General features: G+C 42.8%; 1 protein-coding gene across 1 annotated transcript; it reads right to left on the bottom strand.

Annotated features, from left to right (window-relative positions):
* Positions 1-925: 925 nt before the first annotated feature.
* On the bottom strand, positions 926-18,788 carry mmp28 (matrix metallopeptidase 28). Its single transcript, XM_084352112.1, has 8 exons — positions 18,507-18,788; positions 16,842-16,918; positions 16,165-16,352; positions 9,784-10,005; positions 8,199-8,444; positions 3,391-3,540; positions 2,885-3,052; positions 926-1,748 (listed from the first exon to the last, which is right to left on the bottom strand). The coding sequence occupies exons 1-8, from the start codon at positions 18,630-18,632 to the stop codon at positions 1,354-1,356; spliced, it is 1,572 nt and encodes a 523-aa protein (XP_084208238.1). The 5' UTR covers positions 18,633-18,788; the 3' UTR covers positions 926-1,353.
* Between the last annotated feature and the right edge of the window lies 1 nt (position 18,789).

Below are 18,789 nucleotides of genomic sequence, written 5' to 3' on the forward strand. Positions count from 1 at the left end.
TCTAACAGATGGTCACACCAGCAACATTTTTGCACAGTGCTCGTGACCGTTGAGTATAGTTGTTTAGAGACTAGTCTGATAAAAGATAACATTGTTATATGTGAGGAAGGGACAATACTATGCATTTAATGAGCAGTCTCATGACTCGGGTCATACTAGTCACTTCTACAACACTGATTATGTAACATCTTCTCCCGTTAACTAAAACTTTCAGTTGTGGCCAGATCTAACCCACTAACAGATAAACCTGTGTGTCTGGTATGCACTTGTGTTACATGTGTATTATGGCCAGTGTTTGAGCAAATGCATATAAGGAGGTCTAGTTCAACAGGACGCTGTGGGTGTGCAGGGCAGCTCGGAGGTGTGAATGTGTTTAACTGTTTACTGTATTTGGGCGTTACTGGAAAAGAGCAAACATGCTGATTCAGAGGGCATCGACTGTGAGGTTCCTCATGTTCAGTGATGCAGAGAAATGTTGTCAGGCTTTAGTATTAAAAGATAAATGAATAAAAAAAAAATGCTTTCTGTTGTGGTCAGATTATGAAGGCCAGCTGTGTGTCCTGACAGATGTTTCCACATAATGTGACGCTATTGTCAGGTTGAATTAGCTGTAGGATTAATGGCCTTTACAGCGAACTGAGTAATCAATGATGTATATATGCACTGACAGACGACCGCTTCGCCTGCAGTGGTGGAAAAATCAGTGAATGAACGCAGGAGGTTTCCCTGAATCATCGTTCCTCTGCAACTGTTTCTTAAAATGCATCACACTGGTGACTCAGCTGTCAGTTTCTGCCATCACGATACATGACTCATCAATCAAAAATGTAACACATAATACTGAAAGATAAAGAAGTTAGTGATCAACATTTCAGGCCCTCTGTTATGGCAAGCAATAAGGAGGGAACACAATCACAGACCAAAGTAAGTAATAGTTATTTATACATATGTTACATGTGTTAGTGACATTACAGAAAGGATAAAAACACATTTTGGTTTTGCTGTCTGTGCAAATACTACCAGAGAAAAGACGATGGTTTTAAAAGCATGGTTCCAACTTAAAAACTGTTTTTTGTCTGCTCACTATAGAGTAAAGAGAAAGGCTATAATTGCACATCCACACACAGTAATATCCATTGCTCTGCATTATAAATACTAAATGTGCTCCAAAATGTATAAACAAGTGGGTTTATTTTTCTTCAGTCCCTTCATGGCACGAGTTTGCTGAGCTAGGCTCCTTTTGCAACATTTAAACTCAATAAGTGTTCAGGCTGAAAACATTGTAGCACCTCTGTGTTACAGGATACACCAACAAATTGCACTTTATCTAAAGCTGATGGCTCCCTCTGCTGGTCAAAGGATGTTATTGCTCTGAGGGGCACCGCTGCAGCCAGTCCAGCTCAGGTCCTTGGCCCACTGGCCCTCTCTGGTGATTCGCACTTTGACCGGGTCAAATCTCCAAAAGCGCTGTTCTCTGAACAGGTAGAGGCGTCCGTCTGGCCGGGTCAGCGCCCCATTGGTCCCCTGTGGCACACCAGTCCAGTCTGTTAGCCTGCGGGGGTAGTAGGGCTCCTGGTGCAGGGTTTTGAGGTTGAGCACAGAGTAGCGGGAGCCCTTGAAGACGACCATGTGACCCAGAGGAGCGTAGTAGAAGGCACAGTCGGGGTGGCGAGGAAGCCCCAACTCAATGCTCTGCCTAGGGAAGCCAGGGTCCAGCACAGTGCCGGTGTAGCGCCACATCCGCTTCCCTGCACAACATCATAATACATTTGATTATAGTAGCTCCACAAATTCAGCCTATACAGTAGCTAACGTTTCACTTTAGATAAAAAAAAATACATATTTTTCCACTTAACTGTTGCTATTTATCCATCTAGATTGTTTTGGTGTGAGTTGCAGAGTGTTGGAGATATCAGTGGTCTGCCTTTCCTCAAACACAATGGAAATAGTTGACACTCAAACTCAACAGTAATGTCTCTTTACAGAAATCCTGACCTGGTTACTCAAGATATTCCACAGACCTTGCTGAGAGCAGTTTCACGTAGGAACTATTTTCTTTCTGTATCACCACGCAGAAGGAAATGTGCAGGTACTCATGGACGGGAGGCTGGCTGACTTTATAGGACGCCATTAATGTTTATGCCTGTCTTCCTTGAGTAGATGCATGCTTCCTTCTGGATAGTGATACAGTTGGTGGGTGTAGTTCGGTTAAAAGAAAGTACTTCCTACGTGAAACTGCTCACAACAAGGTCTGTGGATTATCATGAGTAACCAGGTCAGGATTTCTGTAAAGAGACATTACTGTGCCTTCTAGTTTCCAAAACAATCTAGATGGATGAATAGCACTACAGGTAGAAGAAACGTGTATTTTTGATTTTCCAAAGGATGAAAACATGAAGATTTCTATCAAAAATACAGAAAATATAAGCTAATAAGCCCTGCTCTTAGTATAACCTTTGCAAAAGACAGTAAGGTGGAGTATTTTGGGGTTAAGTTTCATGAGGAATGCACCATTCTCAGACAACAAAGGACAAAGACAACGAAGGAAATGATTTATGGAGTTTAAATAATTCCTTTAGCAGGGTGTCTGTGCTTTACATAAAAATGCTCTGTCTGTAGCAGATTAGTAGAATCAAGATAACACTGTCAGGTTAGTGCCAGGAAAGTGAAACTTGGCAGTAACTTCAAACACGTTATCAGCCTTTAGCACACAGGTGAAGCTACTTTCAAACTCCAGCTGAGTCCTCAGTGCAGTATAGTCTTTAAATAGGCACAATAGAATCTATTTTAGGGGCTTTAACAGATATGTGAAGTTAGCCAACAGGTTTGGGAATGTCTTTAAAAGGAAGTGTCAGTCACATTAATGAGCTCAGTGAAGCAGTACCTTTGAAAAAATACCACTTGGAGTCCAGCGGGGAGAAGGCAGCAGCCTCGATGGCCGGAGGGAGGTCGGGCCAGCGCTGACGGAGAGGCAGCGGGTTGCTCACGACGCCTGCAGACGACACCGTCCAGTAGACGCTGCCCCGAAACACCAGCACTGTCTCATTCTGGTCTGGATACACAACAACACAATTCTTGACCAGTTTGACAAAATATTCTTAACAGGGGGTGAATTTAGTTGCTTTTACCAGAGCTTTCAAGAGCCTCTCATGGCCTTCATCAGTTGACAAAGCGATCAGGTGTCATGGAGTGTGTGTCATTAAACACAACGCATAAAGACTAAGAAATGCAGCTGAAATCTTCAGAAACGTTCTGCTCTTTTTCCTGTTAGATAAATACGATAGCAGGATTCTCTTCTGTTCCAGGCTTTTCGAAGCCAAACCAGTAACCACAGTCATGAAGGATGTGGTCGAATGCTTTTTCTCTAGTAATATTTCATTTGGACCTCACCTATAGTGATGGCATCAAAGACCCCCTGGCAGTAGAGAGGCTGCCCTGTGCTCTGATGCCCGCTGTGAAGCTCTGTGAACTCCCACTCCTGAAGCGCGGCGTGCAAAACCTGGCCTGGCAGCCTCACAGGGCGATCGCCTGACGGTTTACCTGAGGGCAAAAACAACACAACAGAACAGTGATTTAAAAGGCAGCAGACAAGATGCATCCACGTACTGTAGTAATCACTTTGTGAAGTTTGTTGTCTGCCCAGCTGTGCTCAACTTTCCCACGATTAATGTGGTTATAAAAAGGTGATTATTTAAAAACGTGACCTATCAAAGCCACAAGGATAGACCACAAGGACAGTTCTCATGCATGCTAAAAGCAATTTAAGTATTTCCTAAATTGGACAGCATGGGAACAAATAGAAAGACAAACAGTGGAGTCTTCCTTGGATAATGTTAACATTTAAATAGGCCCTGACAGGATGTGGCTGGGTTGATGTATACTGATGGATGACATTATACTGCACAGGAAATAAACAAAGGGCTCCAGATAGAGCGCACGCTGCAACCTTTAACACACGTGTTGAATATTTTCGCACTATATAAAGAGCCCACTTACTCCTGATGTACAAGATCAGAACCATAAAGGATGAATCAAAGTCGAACAAAAGGAGAAGCGCAACATACCGAAGCACAAAGAGCAACTGATGGTGCTTCAGACTTCAATACTGCCATTTTTGTTTGCAAGGAGCTGAACAAACATTTGTGTAGGAGGTGGATAAAATCAGCACACCCAAGAACAGGAGGAAGAGAGCAGGAAGAATACTGTAGATATACACACCACCGCAGTGGATAACACGGGGACGGCTGCTCATTAAGGCTGTGTGTGTGAGCAGCGTTGTGAGATAAGGGCTGGATGTCTGACTTCACTCTGTTTACATTCATCAGCGGGGGGAGAAAGAAGTCACATATTTTGGTTTTTGTGGGTAAAAGTAAACAATATCACAGTATAAAAATACTCCTGCATTCAACAGTTCAACATTTTGTTAAGTAAAAGTCAAAAGAAGCATAAAATGAAAGTACTTGCGTAAGCTACAAGTACTTCAGAAATGTCATTCAAGTACAGTAATGAGATAACGTTTACTCTTCTGTCACTGACATTCCTATACAAGAGAACATACAGTGTGCCTCCTGTCATACACAGGGGATATATATGTACTCTAATGTGCAACAGTACACTGACGGTAAACTGAGGAAATCCGTCTTGCTAATGGCCACTGATGAGTATTATGCTTTTAGGCACCTGTGATATAACCGGCCTGCTAATAACAATTATTCTCATCTCCATTAATCGATCAATCGTTTTGTCTGTACATGGTTAAAAAGTTCTGAGAGCCCAAAGTGACGTCTTCAAATTGCTTCTTTTGCTCAGCAACGTCTAAAACCCCCAAACTCTTCATTTACTGTCAGAAATGACAAAGAAAAGCAGCAAATCCTCACACCGAAGAAGCTGGAAACTGCTACTAACTGCTGCTAACTGTATTCTGTTCATACATCCATGAATGTAGCTAACGTTAGCTTGTTAGCTCAACCCGAAGGACCTGAAAAAGAGGTTTTCAGGTCCGTGACTGGCTAAATATCATTCTATCCTGAGTATTTTTACATTGCTGTATTATTTTCATTTAGGTAAAAGATCTGAATACTTCCTCAACCAATGATGTTCATCGTACAGTACATGATGTACATTCATTGATGTACATGTGTTTTATTTAATGCAAAGATGCTTCAAGGGTTTTCATGTTTCTTGTCACAGAACAATCACAGGAGGTGAATTGAACTGACTGACATTCAGGCTGCCTCACATCTGCTTCTTATCAGATCACAATGCCAACTACAGGAATGGTACACACACACGCACACACACACACACACACACACACACACACACACACACAGACACACACACTGCCTAAAGCTCATATCTTTAAGCAGATGTAGTGTTTTCACAGTGCCGGCAGTCCTGTCAGTTGCGGTTCTTGTCCATGTCTGTCTCTGGAGCTGCCTGACATTTACGTGGGAGCAGCTGCAGTCTGCATTTATTACTGCCAGGGGGAGGGAATCAGGTTGATATGCAGACATGAAAAAAGCATGTTGCACTTTGCTAAATTCCACCTGAGCGGCCACCGAAGAATCCTTTTGAATGAAGCAATCAATAAAATAGTTGAGAGTGAACTGCCTCGTCTTTTTTTAAAGGCTGATAAGCAAACACATCCAGCTTTCAGTGTAAAACACATACAGCTCAATGACCGGCTCAAACTACTCATCTGTGCTCACCGCTGCTATTAATTTAATGGCTGAATCAGCGGTCTCACAATAAATCAGAGTGGCATTAAGTGCTGCGGTTAATGAGTGTAACTGAGCTGAAAATGAAAACGTGTCCATGAGCGGTGGCTTGGCTGAGGCAGCAGGGTGGTCAGTTAGTGGGTTTTTTTTAGAAATCTAGGCTGAATAAGGGAGGTGCTGAGGAGAAAAGGCTGGCAGATACCATTTTAGGAAGCTGAGGACAGAATATCTCCAGAGAGAGAGAGAGAGAGAGCAGATGGGACGCCTCAGATACTAAACAGAAAAGGAAGCATATGGATGCAGCCGGCCTGCGAGCTTTTGTTGAGCTCAATTTCAAGTTCAGAGTTCAATTATCCAAACGATAGTGAGAATATCCTGCAGCCATGCAAACATTCCTGCACAGTGTTGTGTCTCCACTTGCAGCTGTGTTACACCTCAATTCAGGGTCAGAGCAGGGAAAGTACTTTATGCACTATTGCATCTTGAGTACCGCATCATCATAGAGGAGGGCTGAGTGGCTGCTGGGGCTCATTTTGTCACAAGCAACTCAGAAAACAGTGTTGGGGAGTTACATGTAAATTACAAAATAAATGTTAGTGTAATCTGCTGCAGCTACTGAGAGAAAATATGTAATTAAATTACAGTCACTAATCAAAATGTTAGTAATATCTGAATATATGTAGAATATAACATCCCCTCTGTTGTTATGACTCTTTTCTCTGTGCAGGAATGATTTATTCTGTCATATTTCCAGACAACGTGGGTCAGCACAGCCATTAGGACAAATTTGAGTGCAACACCATCAAGGTATACATCTAGACAGGATCAATTCATTGAGGAGTGTGTGCTCAAATTTTTGATTGGCTCTATTTGAATTTGCATCTCCTCCTCTGGCCTTGATTTGACTGATATTGAGGTCTAATTAAGAAGTAGTTTAGCTCCATATTGTGTCAGTATTCTACACAAATGATACTGCGGTCAAACTTGCTTCCAATGTCCAACATGTGTTTCAACATTTGGGATAGTGTAAGTACACAACTCAACAAAATATGTTACAAATTTCTATTTCAAATGTCTTTTTTAGACATTTTAATGCAGAATTCTTCAACATTATCTCTTTAACTTTTGGAAAAGTAATCAAAACATATTCAAATGCAATAAATTACATTACTTATTACATTTTAACAGGGTAACTAGTTATCTGTGACCTATTACATTTCCAAAGTAACCTTCCCAACACAAATCAGAAAGGCGTGTTCTTGTGCAACCGCATGGCAGCAGGACAAAACACAAGCAACGAGACAACTCTGCACATGTGGAAACCTGCCTCACACATGCCAGGAGGGTCAACACACTCACGGTAAACAGAAACTATTGTATTTGTCAAACATAAAGACGTATGTAATACTCGTAACCTCTGCAACAACACCGGCAATCTATCACAACAGAGCTGACAAAACTCCCAGGTAAACACTGTGTGCAGCAGCGAGAGGCTGGGTGATAATAATACACAGTCAGCCCTCCTCCCGCCCGTGATGAACTCAATCAGTCCGTGTTATTTTGACGTCCACACCACCTCTGCTGCCCTCAGTCTGAAGCTACTTCTCCCAGCAGCTGAGAGGCCACAGAAGTGAAACTGATAGAACAGACTTCCTCAGTCTGCTGAAGACAAACTCAACTAAAATCACAAGAGAGGCTGTTGTTACAACTCTTCAATCTAGATTTGATGTTTATCCAGAAGGCTACAACTAAAAGTGGTCGCAAAAAGCAGTCTGTTCTGTCTCATTCTGTTCTATAAATCAAGCCTTTCAGTAATCTCCTTCACAAATAATGCTGCCATGGACTTTTAATCACATTCATAGCCGCGGGTTTTGCTTCACAGGAACTCTAAAGAGAGAAATACAACTCTCATTTTAAAAACTGTTCCAGGTTGTGGAGACGTGGGAACTCTCAACACGCTTCGCCGTTCTACTCATTCTCGTTCTGCGTTTGCAGCTGGTGGCCTTCAGGCCTGCCTCTCTGGCCTTTCACAGCTCAGTGCCACGACTCCCAATTTTAATGGGCAACAGAGCAAAAATGGCTCCACTTCTGGGTTTCCTCAAAGACAGTCTGCTTTCATAAAAAGGCAGTAATTCGTGTAATTGCTTCTATGAACTCCCATAATAGCTCGTTCTCAGCTACGACCTCATTTTCTTCTCATTCCTCATCTTTAACTCAGCCGTCCTGAGGCCAGACAGTGAGGCATTTGTCATCTGCCCACCAGAGTGCTTTTTTTCTCAACCTTTCAAACATTAAACCAGGAACCAGGAAGAAGTGGTAAAAATATCTCTGTGTGTTCAAGGAAGGTGCTACCTTTAACACGTCTCCTGACCTCGGGATGACTAAGAAAACATTTCCCTTGAGTAGCTGTAGGAAGCTGGACGAGACACATTAAACCCACGAACAGGAGCTGCAGGGTCAAACAGATCATCATCTCACCGTAGAGCTGCTGCACTGCGATGATGTCGTCCCAGCTCAGCACCAGGCTGCGCCCCAGCTTCCTGTAGTACGGCGACATCAGGGCGTGACGGACAGGAGAGTGCTCCAGTCCCAGAGTGTGTCCGATCTCGTGGGCGGTCACCATGAACAGGTTGTGTCCCTTGTGTCCGTTTAGCGTCCACCTCTCCGCCCGGTCGAAGTGGGCCTCCCCCCGGCGAGGCAGGAAGGCGTGAGCCAGAGTTCCTCCTGACAGTCAAAAAGGAGGGAAACGGTCAGAGGCTGACAGATGTACAGTATCACTGTGTACAGTTAAAGGCACAGTATGCAGGATTTGTCGCTGCTGTTTGTAAACAACAACCGCAGTGAGCAGTTCTGGAGAAAGATAGTTGATGGGCAGCTTTGATATTTGAGACTCAACAAACAACTATCTTTCTCCAGAATCACTGACGCCCAGAAACATCCCAAACGCAGCACATTTAATAAGAAAATAAATGGAGGCAGAGGCGTCTCTGCAGATACAGACATGCCAAAACACTTCTAATGGATCCGAAGCGATGACTGAGAGGGATTACCTGAGTCATGAAAAATTCCTTTATGTTATACTTCTTTTAAAAGTCAAATCAGATTGAAAGATAGTAGTGGTGGCTTGATTCAGCCTTTGTTTGCAGATTTGATAGTAATGGATCAGTTAATTTTAATTTCTTAGTATTTGTATTGCTTATTTTCAAGTCTACAGTCAAATGTATCGATGGTATTAGTTAATTAGCTCCAACTTTTAAACCAGTGGTTCCCAACCCGGAGGTCAGGACCCTCACAACGAGTGCAAGATGAGTACTGATGATTGAGATGTTAGTATAAGATATAAGAAAACACTAATATCTGTTGATTTACTGACGTTTTCTCTCCTCTTTGTTTTTTTTCTTGCAAAACACTGCAGTATTTTACCTCTCACGTTATTAAACTCAACTTCAAATATAAGGAAATGAGTCAAACACGGAATAAAATCTTGAAGGCCTTCAGCTAAATCATTCAATGTTCAGTCAGAAAAAGTCCTCATGTTTGGACATCTCGGTCTCAATCAGGACTCCAAACAACAAACAACATGATGTGGTCCCACCTGTAGTAGAAACAGCCAATATGATGCAGTCACATGTTGCAGATAATTCCACAACAGGCTTAACAAATACAAAATATATGGAAAAATGAAATAAGAGATGAGGTCATGTTTTCTGCATTTGGCCCGATTAATGTGTCTCTTTATATTGCCTTATAATTTGTCTTTTTTTGTAAAGAACATGGAATTGTCTTGTTGCAGGTCAGCGCAGTGTGTGATCAAACTATCTTAATCTGGTTTACTCACAGTAATCTGATTACTGTGTACACATAAACAGTGGGACATGTTACGATTTATTTATTTATGCAGTAGGTTGGGATCAAGATTTCTTTTGCAAGAGAGACCTGAGAACAAATTACATACACAGGAGCGTAACACAAAACAAACATCAAACACACACACACACACACACAGATGTGATCAGATAGGTAGATCAGTGGCGACTTGAATCAACATGTGTTTGTCCCTCACCTGGCCCGTCGAAGGCGTTGCTCGCCCCGTCGTTGTGGTCTCCCTCATAAAAGGCCAGCCGGATGTCTGCGGGACCTTCAGGGGCCTCCTGGAACACCAGGCCCGACACGTTGCTCCACAGCTGGAAGGCAGCGCGCACCGCCAGCCGCACGGAGCCCAGAGACAGGTGGCGAGGCCAGTTCACTATCTGATAGGTCAGATGACGTTTGTACCACTTCTCCACTGGAGAACACACACACACACAGACACACGCACACAGAGACAGAGAGAGGAACAGAGACTTGAGACATGCAGGTCAGAAGCTCACAATCTTATTCATCACAAACTTGCAGCTGCAGATAAGCTCAAATCACTGCAAAAACCCTGGCAGGGAGCCTGTAAGTAAGAATAGTCCACCCTTTCATCTGTAAAACATGATTTATTGTAATAAATGGAATAAAGCAACACAAAGTAGTTATAAGAGGAAGGAACAATTTCTTCTCATCCACAGAGATGAAAATTGGGAATGAAGAAATTCATAGAAAGAAGGACAGAAGGGAAACAGTCCTTTAAACTCCACCTGTGCCATATTCCATCATCTAAAAAAATGATTTAGAAATGAATACAACTTTCCTCCTAGCGCTGCTCACCACATGGAGGGCAGAAGATGTTGGTTGGCACTGGATAACTTACAAAAGCAGAGCCGTAGGCGTGAATCCGTGCCAACAATGTGGTGTGTATGAACAACAATGTTAATAAGACACAGGCAAAGCACAAACCCTGAGCGGTTCAGAGACGGGAGCATACCATCCGCTGGCTGCTAGCTCAGGTGAGCCAGACTGATACGAAGCTTTCAAACAATACGGAATGACAGAGAAAACATGAATTTAACGTTTAACCTGTTATTAAAGACAATTAAAATGTATCTTAGCAACAAAACCACAACTATACTCACTCAGTCACCTGTCTTCAATTGCACTGATTGAGCAAACGAGCACAAATAAAACCCAAACTACAAAACTGCCATTTGTACAACCTGACCGATATTAAAGGTAGTATTTTCTATGTTTTTGTTATCGTCAATAAATCAATAAAACCACTGCTGCCTTGAAATATTTTTTTAAACACATTATCCAGTATCCATGTAGCACTGCATGACATATTCCCTCATTACCCTGAATGTGGGCACTGAAGTTGTATTTACTTATTTATCAGTTTATTTGACATGCATCCAATGCAATGTACTGTATATGGGACTTCTAGCCGTGGCTCATTTGCAGTCCTTGTCTCTGGCCGGGCTTTTGAGGACAAACACATGATTGAAAACACTGTAAAATAGACATAAAAACTAAAATATGTAGGCAATATGTTCACAGATGCAATGCAATTTATTTTTATTCTAATCTCGCTAAAAAGTGTTTTTTTTTTAATACCAGTAAGTAGTAAAAAGGTTTCACGGACATTTTCTTCTTATTATTAACTTCTAGAGCAGCCATGTATTTACATCTTTCATATCAATATTATAAATTTGAACGCGAGTTATCCCGTGTTCAGACGTCATGTTTTGAAGTAGAACCTCTTCACATCCAAAAGAGCCAAAATGAAACCCCATGTTCGCTCACAGCTGGATAAACTAACAAGCACTCTGAGTGCACGCTCGACTAAACAGTTTACTTCTACACGTGTCTGTGGTTTCTCAGCTTAGACGTAATTACATATGTCACTAACTTCAGAATCACACATTTGTTCGGGGATAGAGTGGAGGGGGAGTCGTGTTCAGTCGTTCTTTAATTCACAACACGTTAATCTCTTCAATATATACGCAGGATTAACCAAAGTAGCAATCTGAACATGGAGCAAACACAACAGCAAACACACGAAAGCTCTCAACCGTGCAGCACACATTCACAACAAGCAGACAGAGAGGCTGCCTCGCAGGAAACAGTCATTAGATGAACCTTCAGGGAGCAACTAGAGAGAATGGACGCAGGCTCGCTCTGACTGGGTGAAAAAGTTGTCAAATGCATTTTAAAAGAAGACAAGATGAAAATAATGTTGCAATATCATTTTCTGCCTTCCCCATACCGATAATGATTCAGATACCAGTGCGTTAAAGTTTTTGTGTGGATGTTCTGGATGTTCTTGAAGCTGCAGAGGATTGTGTGCTCACTGATACTGATTCCAGCATTTCAGGCTGTATAGGAGACATTTTGTTATATGGATGTCAGAATCAGAACAACTCTAGCAGGAATTTTATTGAGAGTTGTGTGTAGAGTTTGCCGTAAGAATCGTCTGAACCATCTCTGCAAAAATCAAACATTTCTGGAGTCAAAGCTGATCCTTCAAAGCTTTGTGGTAATCACAATGGCTAGCCATGGCATTAGCTAGTTAGCTCCGTAAGCCCTGTCGAGTGTGTGTTTACGATGAATTAACGAGGCATTTAAGCTCGTCTTGGTTTGGTAAAAGAGAGAATCTTGAATAAAGAAGGTGTCTGGTAAGATTTGTAGTCCCTCTCTCTCATTTCATTGACAGTGTTGCATGTTATAGGCACATAAAAATGGAGTTGATTTCTCCAGCTTTTTTGTTCATATTGTAGTCTTTGGGTTTCGAGCCTTTGAACACACCGGCACAGTGCAGTGGTAGTAACTCTAACAAAATAAGGGCCCTGATGTTCAAAAGTATTTGTACTTGTATTGGTAAGAGGGGCTTGAGAAGGTGCGAACGAGAATCAAATTCACTGGGTACTGCACTTAAAATGACTCGCCACAAGGGCTTTACACGTTTACACATACTTTCACATTTGAGGATTAGATAGAAAGTGGCAAAATGACTCAAGCGCACTTACAGTTGTCAAAATATTTAAAGACGTGGCCGACGTATGTTTGCCCCGATGTGGAGGCCAAATGTGAGTGGGAGGTCTGCATCACACACCACGCTCAATCACACACAGAGGACTGAGGCAGCCAGGTTTGAGAACCCTTGAGTTATTTTAATGCCTTTTGTGCTCGGTTAAATAATATACAGCAGAGCGTCATGTGAAAGATGAGGACGATAAACCAGAGGTATGTGCTACATACCGTGAACTGCCATGAGAGCTCAATAGCGCCCTGGAGAGAGGGAAATATCTGGATATTATCTGGAGCCATTAAGACATGGGTCTGGCAATGACATCAGTGTGTGGTTTTGTTTGTGTAAACACACAAACAGAAGTTGTGCTTCAGCATCAACACAACACAAGTCTCGGTGTAAACTTGAGAGTTGTGTAAACTTGATCTGTAGCCTTTTTCTTGCAATGTTTCACAGAAATATTAGAAAGAAAGAGCCCAGAACACAATAAAAATAAGATTCAAGAAGGTAAGATGCAATGTCACTGCCATTTTCCTGTAAAAGTCTGATTCAGGAGTGGGACACTTGAACGCACTGCCTTGTTTTCCCACCCCAGCTTCAGTTTTCCCTCGCAGATGAACAATATCCATCAGACTTGTTGCCACATGATGTGTGTAGATCTGTCTTCTCAGTACAACTCTGGCGCCGCAGCGTAAGAGGTCCCCAAGGACGGCAGAGAAGCCAGGAAGTCAGATACACAAGACATTCCCCGACTTCCCTTATGGAAGCAATTACCATGATGCCCTGTATAGCAGCAGTGTGGGGCGGGTGGGTTATCACAGTCATTAGGAAGTGACTGAGATCATCTGATAGCCAAAGTTATTGTTTGCGGAGTTGCAGAGAGATTTGGTTTGTTACGGGTGTTAACTCGGAGGCTGCTTGAAGCTAAGTTCAGCATGCTAACAGGCTGGAAACATTTGGGCACAGCTCATCAAAATATACAACAGAGGTTGATCATTTTAAAAACATTTGAATGCAATATTTCACATATTGTAAATTAAAAAGATAATCGCTTATCAAAAGAGCTGCCAGTTTATTTTCTGTCAATCATCCGATCGATGATGGATGTAGCTATCGATGAGCTGAGCTGAACTACAATCTGTGCATTCTGCTGAAACAGTTTAAAACTAGCGTATTTTGCGGGTAGGCCTATGTAGTAAAATGTAAAAAAAAAGTGGTTTCCAACACTTTCCATTGGCAGGGCACAGATCCATGAGTGAACACCTCTGAAAAACACACACACGCTCACCTATCACACTTACAGGGCTTATCTTGGACACGGGTGGTGGAATGTCAGCTCTGTAAATATCGGTGGGAACGACCATCAGATTCAACCACAAGTCAAGGTCTGCTTTCAGTTTCCAGGAAGCTAAGAGGCAGCCATGTTCACACTAAACAAAATCACCTCACACCACAGCTGAGAGGGAATAAACAGAGCGACCCGTCTGCGCGTTGATGTGGCCTGCAGGCTGGTTTTGGTAGCTAGTGTCAGCTGTCAAGGACAAACAGCTCAAAGAGTTAAGCGTTAAGTTGAAGTCATGGATGGCTTGACTCGCACGCATCTTAACTGTACAGAAAAGAGGTGAACTACGGGGGAGGGGGGGACTTCCACTGGAAATATCAATACTGCAGACACTTGTTTTGAGTTTACAGTGCTGTAAAGTAAAAAGCTTCTTGATAATGGCACTTCTTGTAATTTAACAAGTAACTTTTAAAAGTGACATTACCCAACACTATCAGGAGACATGAATCTCTGCACCAAATTTCATTGAATCAACCCAATAACGGTCACAACCAACCACAAATGTGATCTGACTGGTGCTAGAGGAAATGTCAGGAATCATAAACGTCAGTCGGATTTATTCTTCGGCTTCAATAAATGCAAAAAATTTCTTTCACTCAATCCAGTAGATGTTGATTTACTTTAGTCTGGACCAGAGTGGTGGACTGAATGTACACAACTGAGGCTTCAAATCAAATGTCTGCTCTATCCACACATAAAACTCTCCCAGTAAACATCCTTCAACTCACAGGCAGAAACATATCTGCTGCCACAGTGTGATAAAGCAGACTCATGTTTGAGAACAAGGCGGTGGTCACACAGCCTCACTATGCTGCTACTCACAATTACAGTAAGTCACTACATTGCTAAACTACATCAGTGGATATGTGATCAGTGGATATAAGAGGTTTGGCCTGAGGGTGTAAATGTAGCTGCTCTTTGTGTAATAATACAGCTACCTGTCACATGAGTCATGTCTGGGACTTGAATAATGACAGAGTTGTTTTCTTCATCAAGGCCAGACTGTAATCCATCCAAACACTCAGTCACTCAGCAACATATTCACTCATTTAGCCAGTAAGATATCTGGCCCCTGAGACGGGCAGCCAGCCTGGCAAACAACGTAATCCAGTCAGTCGGTTGTGGATGTGTTTACCAGGAGGGAACATGTCAGGTACTGACACGAAGAGGCAGCGGCAAACATCAGCCACCGCTGCATTCCCTGAACATTAGCCAACGTCATCAGTGACAGGAAGGAATGCACAGGCTTCACACATCATGAGGCTGGAGGCACCGGGCTGCTGCTGCCGCTCATTCACAAAGAGGAATGACAGCAGCAAAGGGAGACAGTAGGAACGTAAGTCATCAAACATGCAAACAGTGTGAGAGGATCATCTTACGAGCTGATATCACATGTAGGATAAATGAAAAATCCATTCAGGTTAAAAGATTTTGCTCCACTCGATGTCTTCCACACGTGTTTACAAGAGAGGAGAAATTACACCTCTCGGTAATTCTCAAGGATTTTCTGTAAAGCACCTCCTGAGCTAGGAGGGAAGGATGTTTGTGCTCAATTACTTCATGCAAGAAATTCAGCTGCTCAGCTGCACCGTTAAACACTTTAAATCCTTTAGTCTTTATCCAGTTCAAATTGCAGCGACCTGCTCACTGATGAATGCAGTTATTACTGCGTCTAAAGCACAAAATTAGGATAATCTCCAACAAGAGCCTCAATAATTATCTTAAAGGGAAAATGCAGCATTTGTAGGGATACAAACCTGAAGAAGAGGAAATTGCTGTGACCCACAAACCTTTACATCTCCTAAATCATTGAACAAAACGAGAAAAACTACACAAAGGTTAAGAGGTCTCTTTGACTCAAGGGATTCTTAAACCTTCTCAACCCACAGAGCAGCCTGTAACTCCTAAACTAAACATCTAAAATGTTATTGTGCAGAACTGAAGTTTAGGTTTTCACCCATTAAGGATGACGTACAGGATACACGGACTTGTCTAATTGCATCTAAAAGCAGGAATCATCCCGGCTGACGCGTGCAACATCAGACGCCCCACCAGCTTTAATTACACCCCTCACGTCTATTTAGTGCTTTAGTTTACAGAGGTGGACCCTCCCACTTAACTGTTGGCTCTTTATGACCACAGGACACACAAAAACCTGCACGTACAAGGCAATGAATGGAAACGCACATACAAACATGGTGTCCACACAATACCTTGTCCAGCAGAGCGCCTCCTGCGCCGCTGTGCTCGTCTCTTTCCAGTGAAGATGGCGTTCACCCTCTGAGCCCAGATCTGCTGGCTGCCCTCATCCGACACCCCGCAGCGAGGCTCCGACATCTGTCTCAGGGTGGCTCCGTCCAGCTCACCTGTGACAGGAAGTCGGGACAACCACTGGAAGTCGCTGCAGAGGGAAGGAGGATATGTCTGCATGATGTCGTTGCTGAACAGATATTTGGCTTTTCAAAATGCAGACGAGAGAGTGGACGGACACACCGGTGGATAGTGTCAACCATTTATCATTTTACAAGGATTATTCAATCTGCACCGTTACAGTACTGTCTTTATACGGGCCAGAGGGTGAGGTTCTTCAAATTCCTGGATGGTTCAGAGAGGGTTCAGGAGGTGAGGGTGTGTTTTACTGCCCTGCACTCACGTTCAGCCCCGGGCTCGTCCCTCACCGACCTCACCCTTCCCCCCTGATGAACACCACCAGCTAATTCTGATCAAAGCGTGGATAAAGACAACACGTCACCTTTGTTCTATCGTATCACATTAGGTTAAGGACGTCTGATGACCTGTTGTGATTTCAACATTGATAACATGGTTCTCGGGCTCTTTGGCTTTAATCATTTTTAAGCTTCAATAGATGAAGAGCAGCTCCAACACCTACCAGATAGCCGACTGTATCTCTGCTGTACTGTGGATGTGGTCGTCTGGGTGGAGGTAGCCGTACTTTTCCAGAAAAACCTGCAATTGTTATAAAACTTAAAACTTTAACACTGCTTCAGAAATGCTCCATGAGACACATCAGAAAACAGATCATTATTTCCTCCTTGTGCTCATATTTTAAAGATAATAAGGTGACTTTTTGGGGATGTAGTTTATTTTACACACCTACAATCTCAACTTTTGTAAGAACACGCTGTGGTAAATCCCCAGAGAGACATATTTCCCCTTGAGGGAACAGAAAAGAAATCATAAAAGTGTAAAGATAATTTTCCATTTGTGTTGTACGTTGCAGCTGGAAGGCTGCAAGACAGATGTATAGATCTAGACCACCCATAAGAGGGAGAAGCCTCGAGCGCGACCCTGAAAATTTAATATAAGGGATGAGCACTTCATGCAAACATGCAAGCCGAGAATAGTTCTGAAGGTTAACGCCTGTATAATACAGTAAAAAAAATGAACCAACGGCGTACATGACAACAGCTGTGGTTTGGGATTCACCATGTTGATGGTTTAATATTAGGATCTCTCAATCACAGCCCTCAGTGTGTGTGTAGAAGGTTTCATGTTCAGACAACAGCAGGCGCAGCTATGATTACAGATGTGGCGAAGGTGGGATGGAAATTAAAATTGAGGAGATGACAGATGTGCTTCGGCTGACAGGAATGTGCAACCAAGTTGTCCCTTTGTCCCTTTGAAACATGCCAGGAGGCTTAGTTTTATGGAAGAGGGATGTTGTGGAAACACATGTAATAGCATGATGTTGGTATGGTCCTACAGCTTTAATGTGTGGCCACCAAAGACAGCTGTCAAATTAAACTGGTGTGGTTCAAGCGACAGAGGGGTGACTCGATTGTAAAAAATCTCAAAGACACTGGAGTACAAATATTCTTTTAAAAGTGGGTTTGGTCTCCTCTCATGTCACTATGCTGCCCAGGCAGCTATGGTATATGGCTGACGTGGTCTAAATATGTCACATAACTTTAGTTGTGGACAATAAACTAAACACATCAGTTCTCAAGTCAGTACTTGTGACAGTTAACATCTCCGGTGCTTAGAAATATATTTCTTAAAACAAAATTTGACAGTCTTAAGGAAAATTCATCCTTCATATGGACTGTGACATAACCCAAGATTTTTCTTTTTTTTTTGCATTTGGGGCCCTGCTGACCCTGGCTGTTTGTATAGAAATGAAAATAAATGCAAAATTAAACCACTTTTTTCTTTACATGTGTATTTTTTCTTCTGGCATAATTGAGCCACACCACATAGTAAAGTAATTAAGTGGTAACCACTCCCTTCACCATAAACTGAGCTTGTACATGTGATGAAGGTGACAGAAAGCATACTTACCTAATTGTTTATGTTTCATGTGTTATGGACTTTGCATGAAACAACGTTATTTTTGACAATCTGAAGTCATGTACAGAAAAATAAATGTACAATAGGTTGACTTTCAGACCTCGCTCGTTTTTGATCAATTCTCCGTGACAGCAAACTAAACACCTGTGTTAATGTTACTATAACAACAGGTTGCATTACTTTATTCACACATCTGTCAAACACTACCGAGTCTAAATAAAGTGGCTCCTCTGTGACAGCGGTGTACCTCTGGCTCCGGGACCAGCGGTGATCCTCCGGCAGTCTGAGCGGTGATGAGGGCGCTCACAGTCAGGATCCAGGCTGCCCTCATGTCCCGTCCAGCTCCACGCCGGTCCGGAGGTCGGCGGCTCATTGCGGGACGACCACGCGATCAGCACGCCGCTCCCTGCGTGGCGCATTTCAGTTCAGCTCCTAGTATTTTTTCCATTGTTGGTTTTCCTGGCTGTCAGTGAGGGAGAGCATGCTGCTGCTCGCCTGGAGTCTCCATCCATGAGGGGAGAGGAGGTGCC

The sequence above is a fragment of the Pagrus pagrus genome (assembly GCF_965226575.1).
Source record: "Pagrus pagrus genome assembly, chromosome: 4".
Lineage (NCBI taxonomy): Eukaryota > Metazoa > Chordata > Actinopteri > Spariformes > Sparidae > Pagrus > Pagrus pagrus.

Coding starts and splice junctions, on each gene's coding strand:
- mmp28 (XM_084352112.1), bottom strand. CDS start 18,632: ATGAGCCGCCGACCTCCGGACCGGCGTGGAGCTGGACGGGACATGAGG. Junction 16,353..16,841: donor GAGATACAGTCGGCTATCTG/GTAGGTGTTGGA, acceptor TTCCCTCTGCAG/CGACTTCCAGTGGTTGTCCC. Junction 8,445..9,783: donor CAACGCCTTCGACGGGCCAG/GTGAGGGACAAA, acceptor TTTGACTGTCAG/GAGGAACTCTGGCTCACGCC.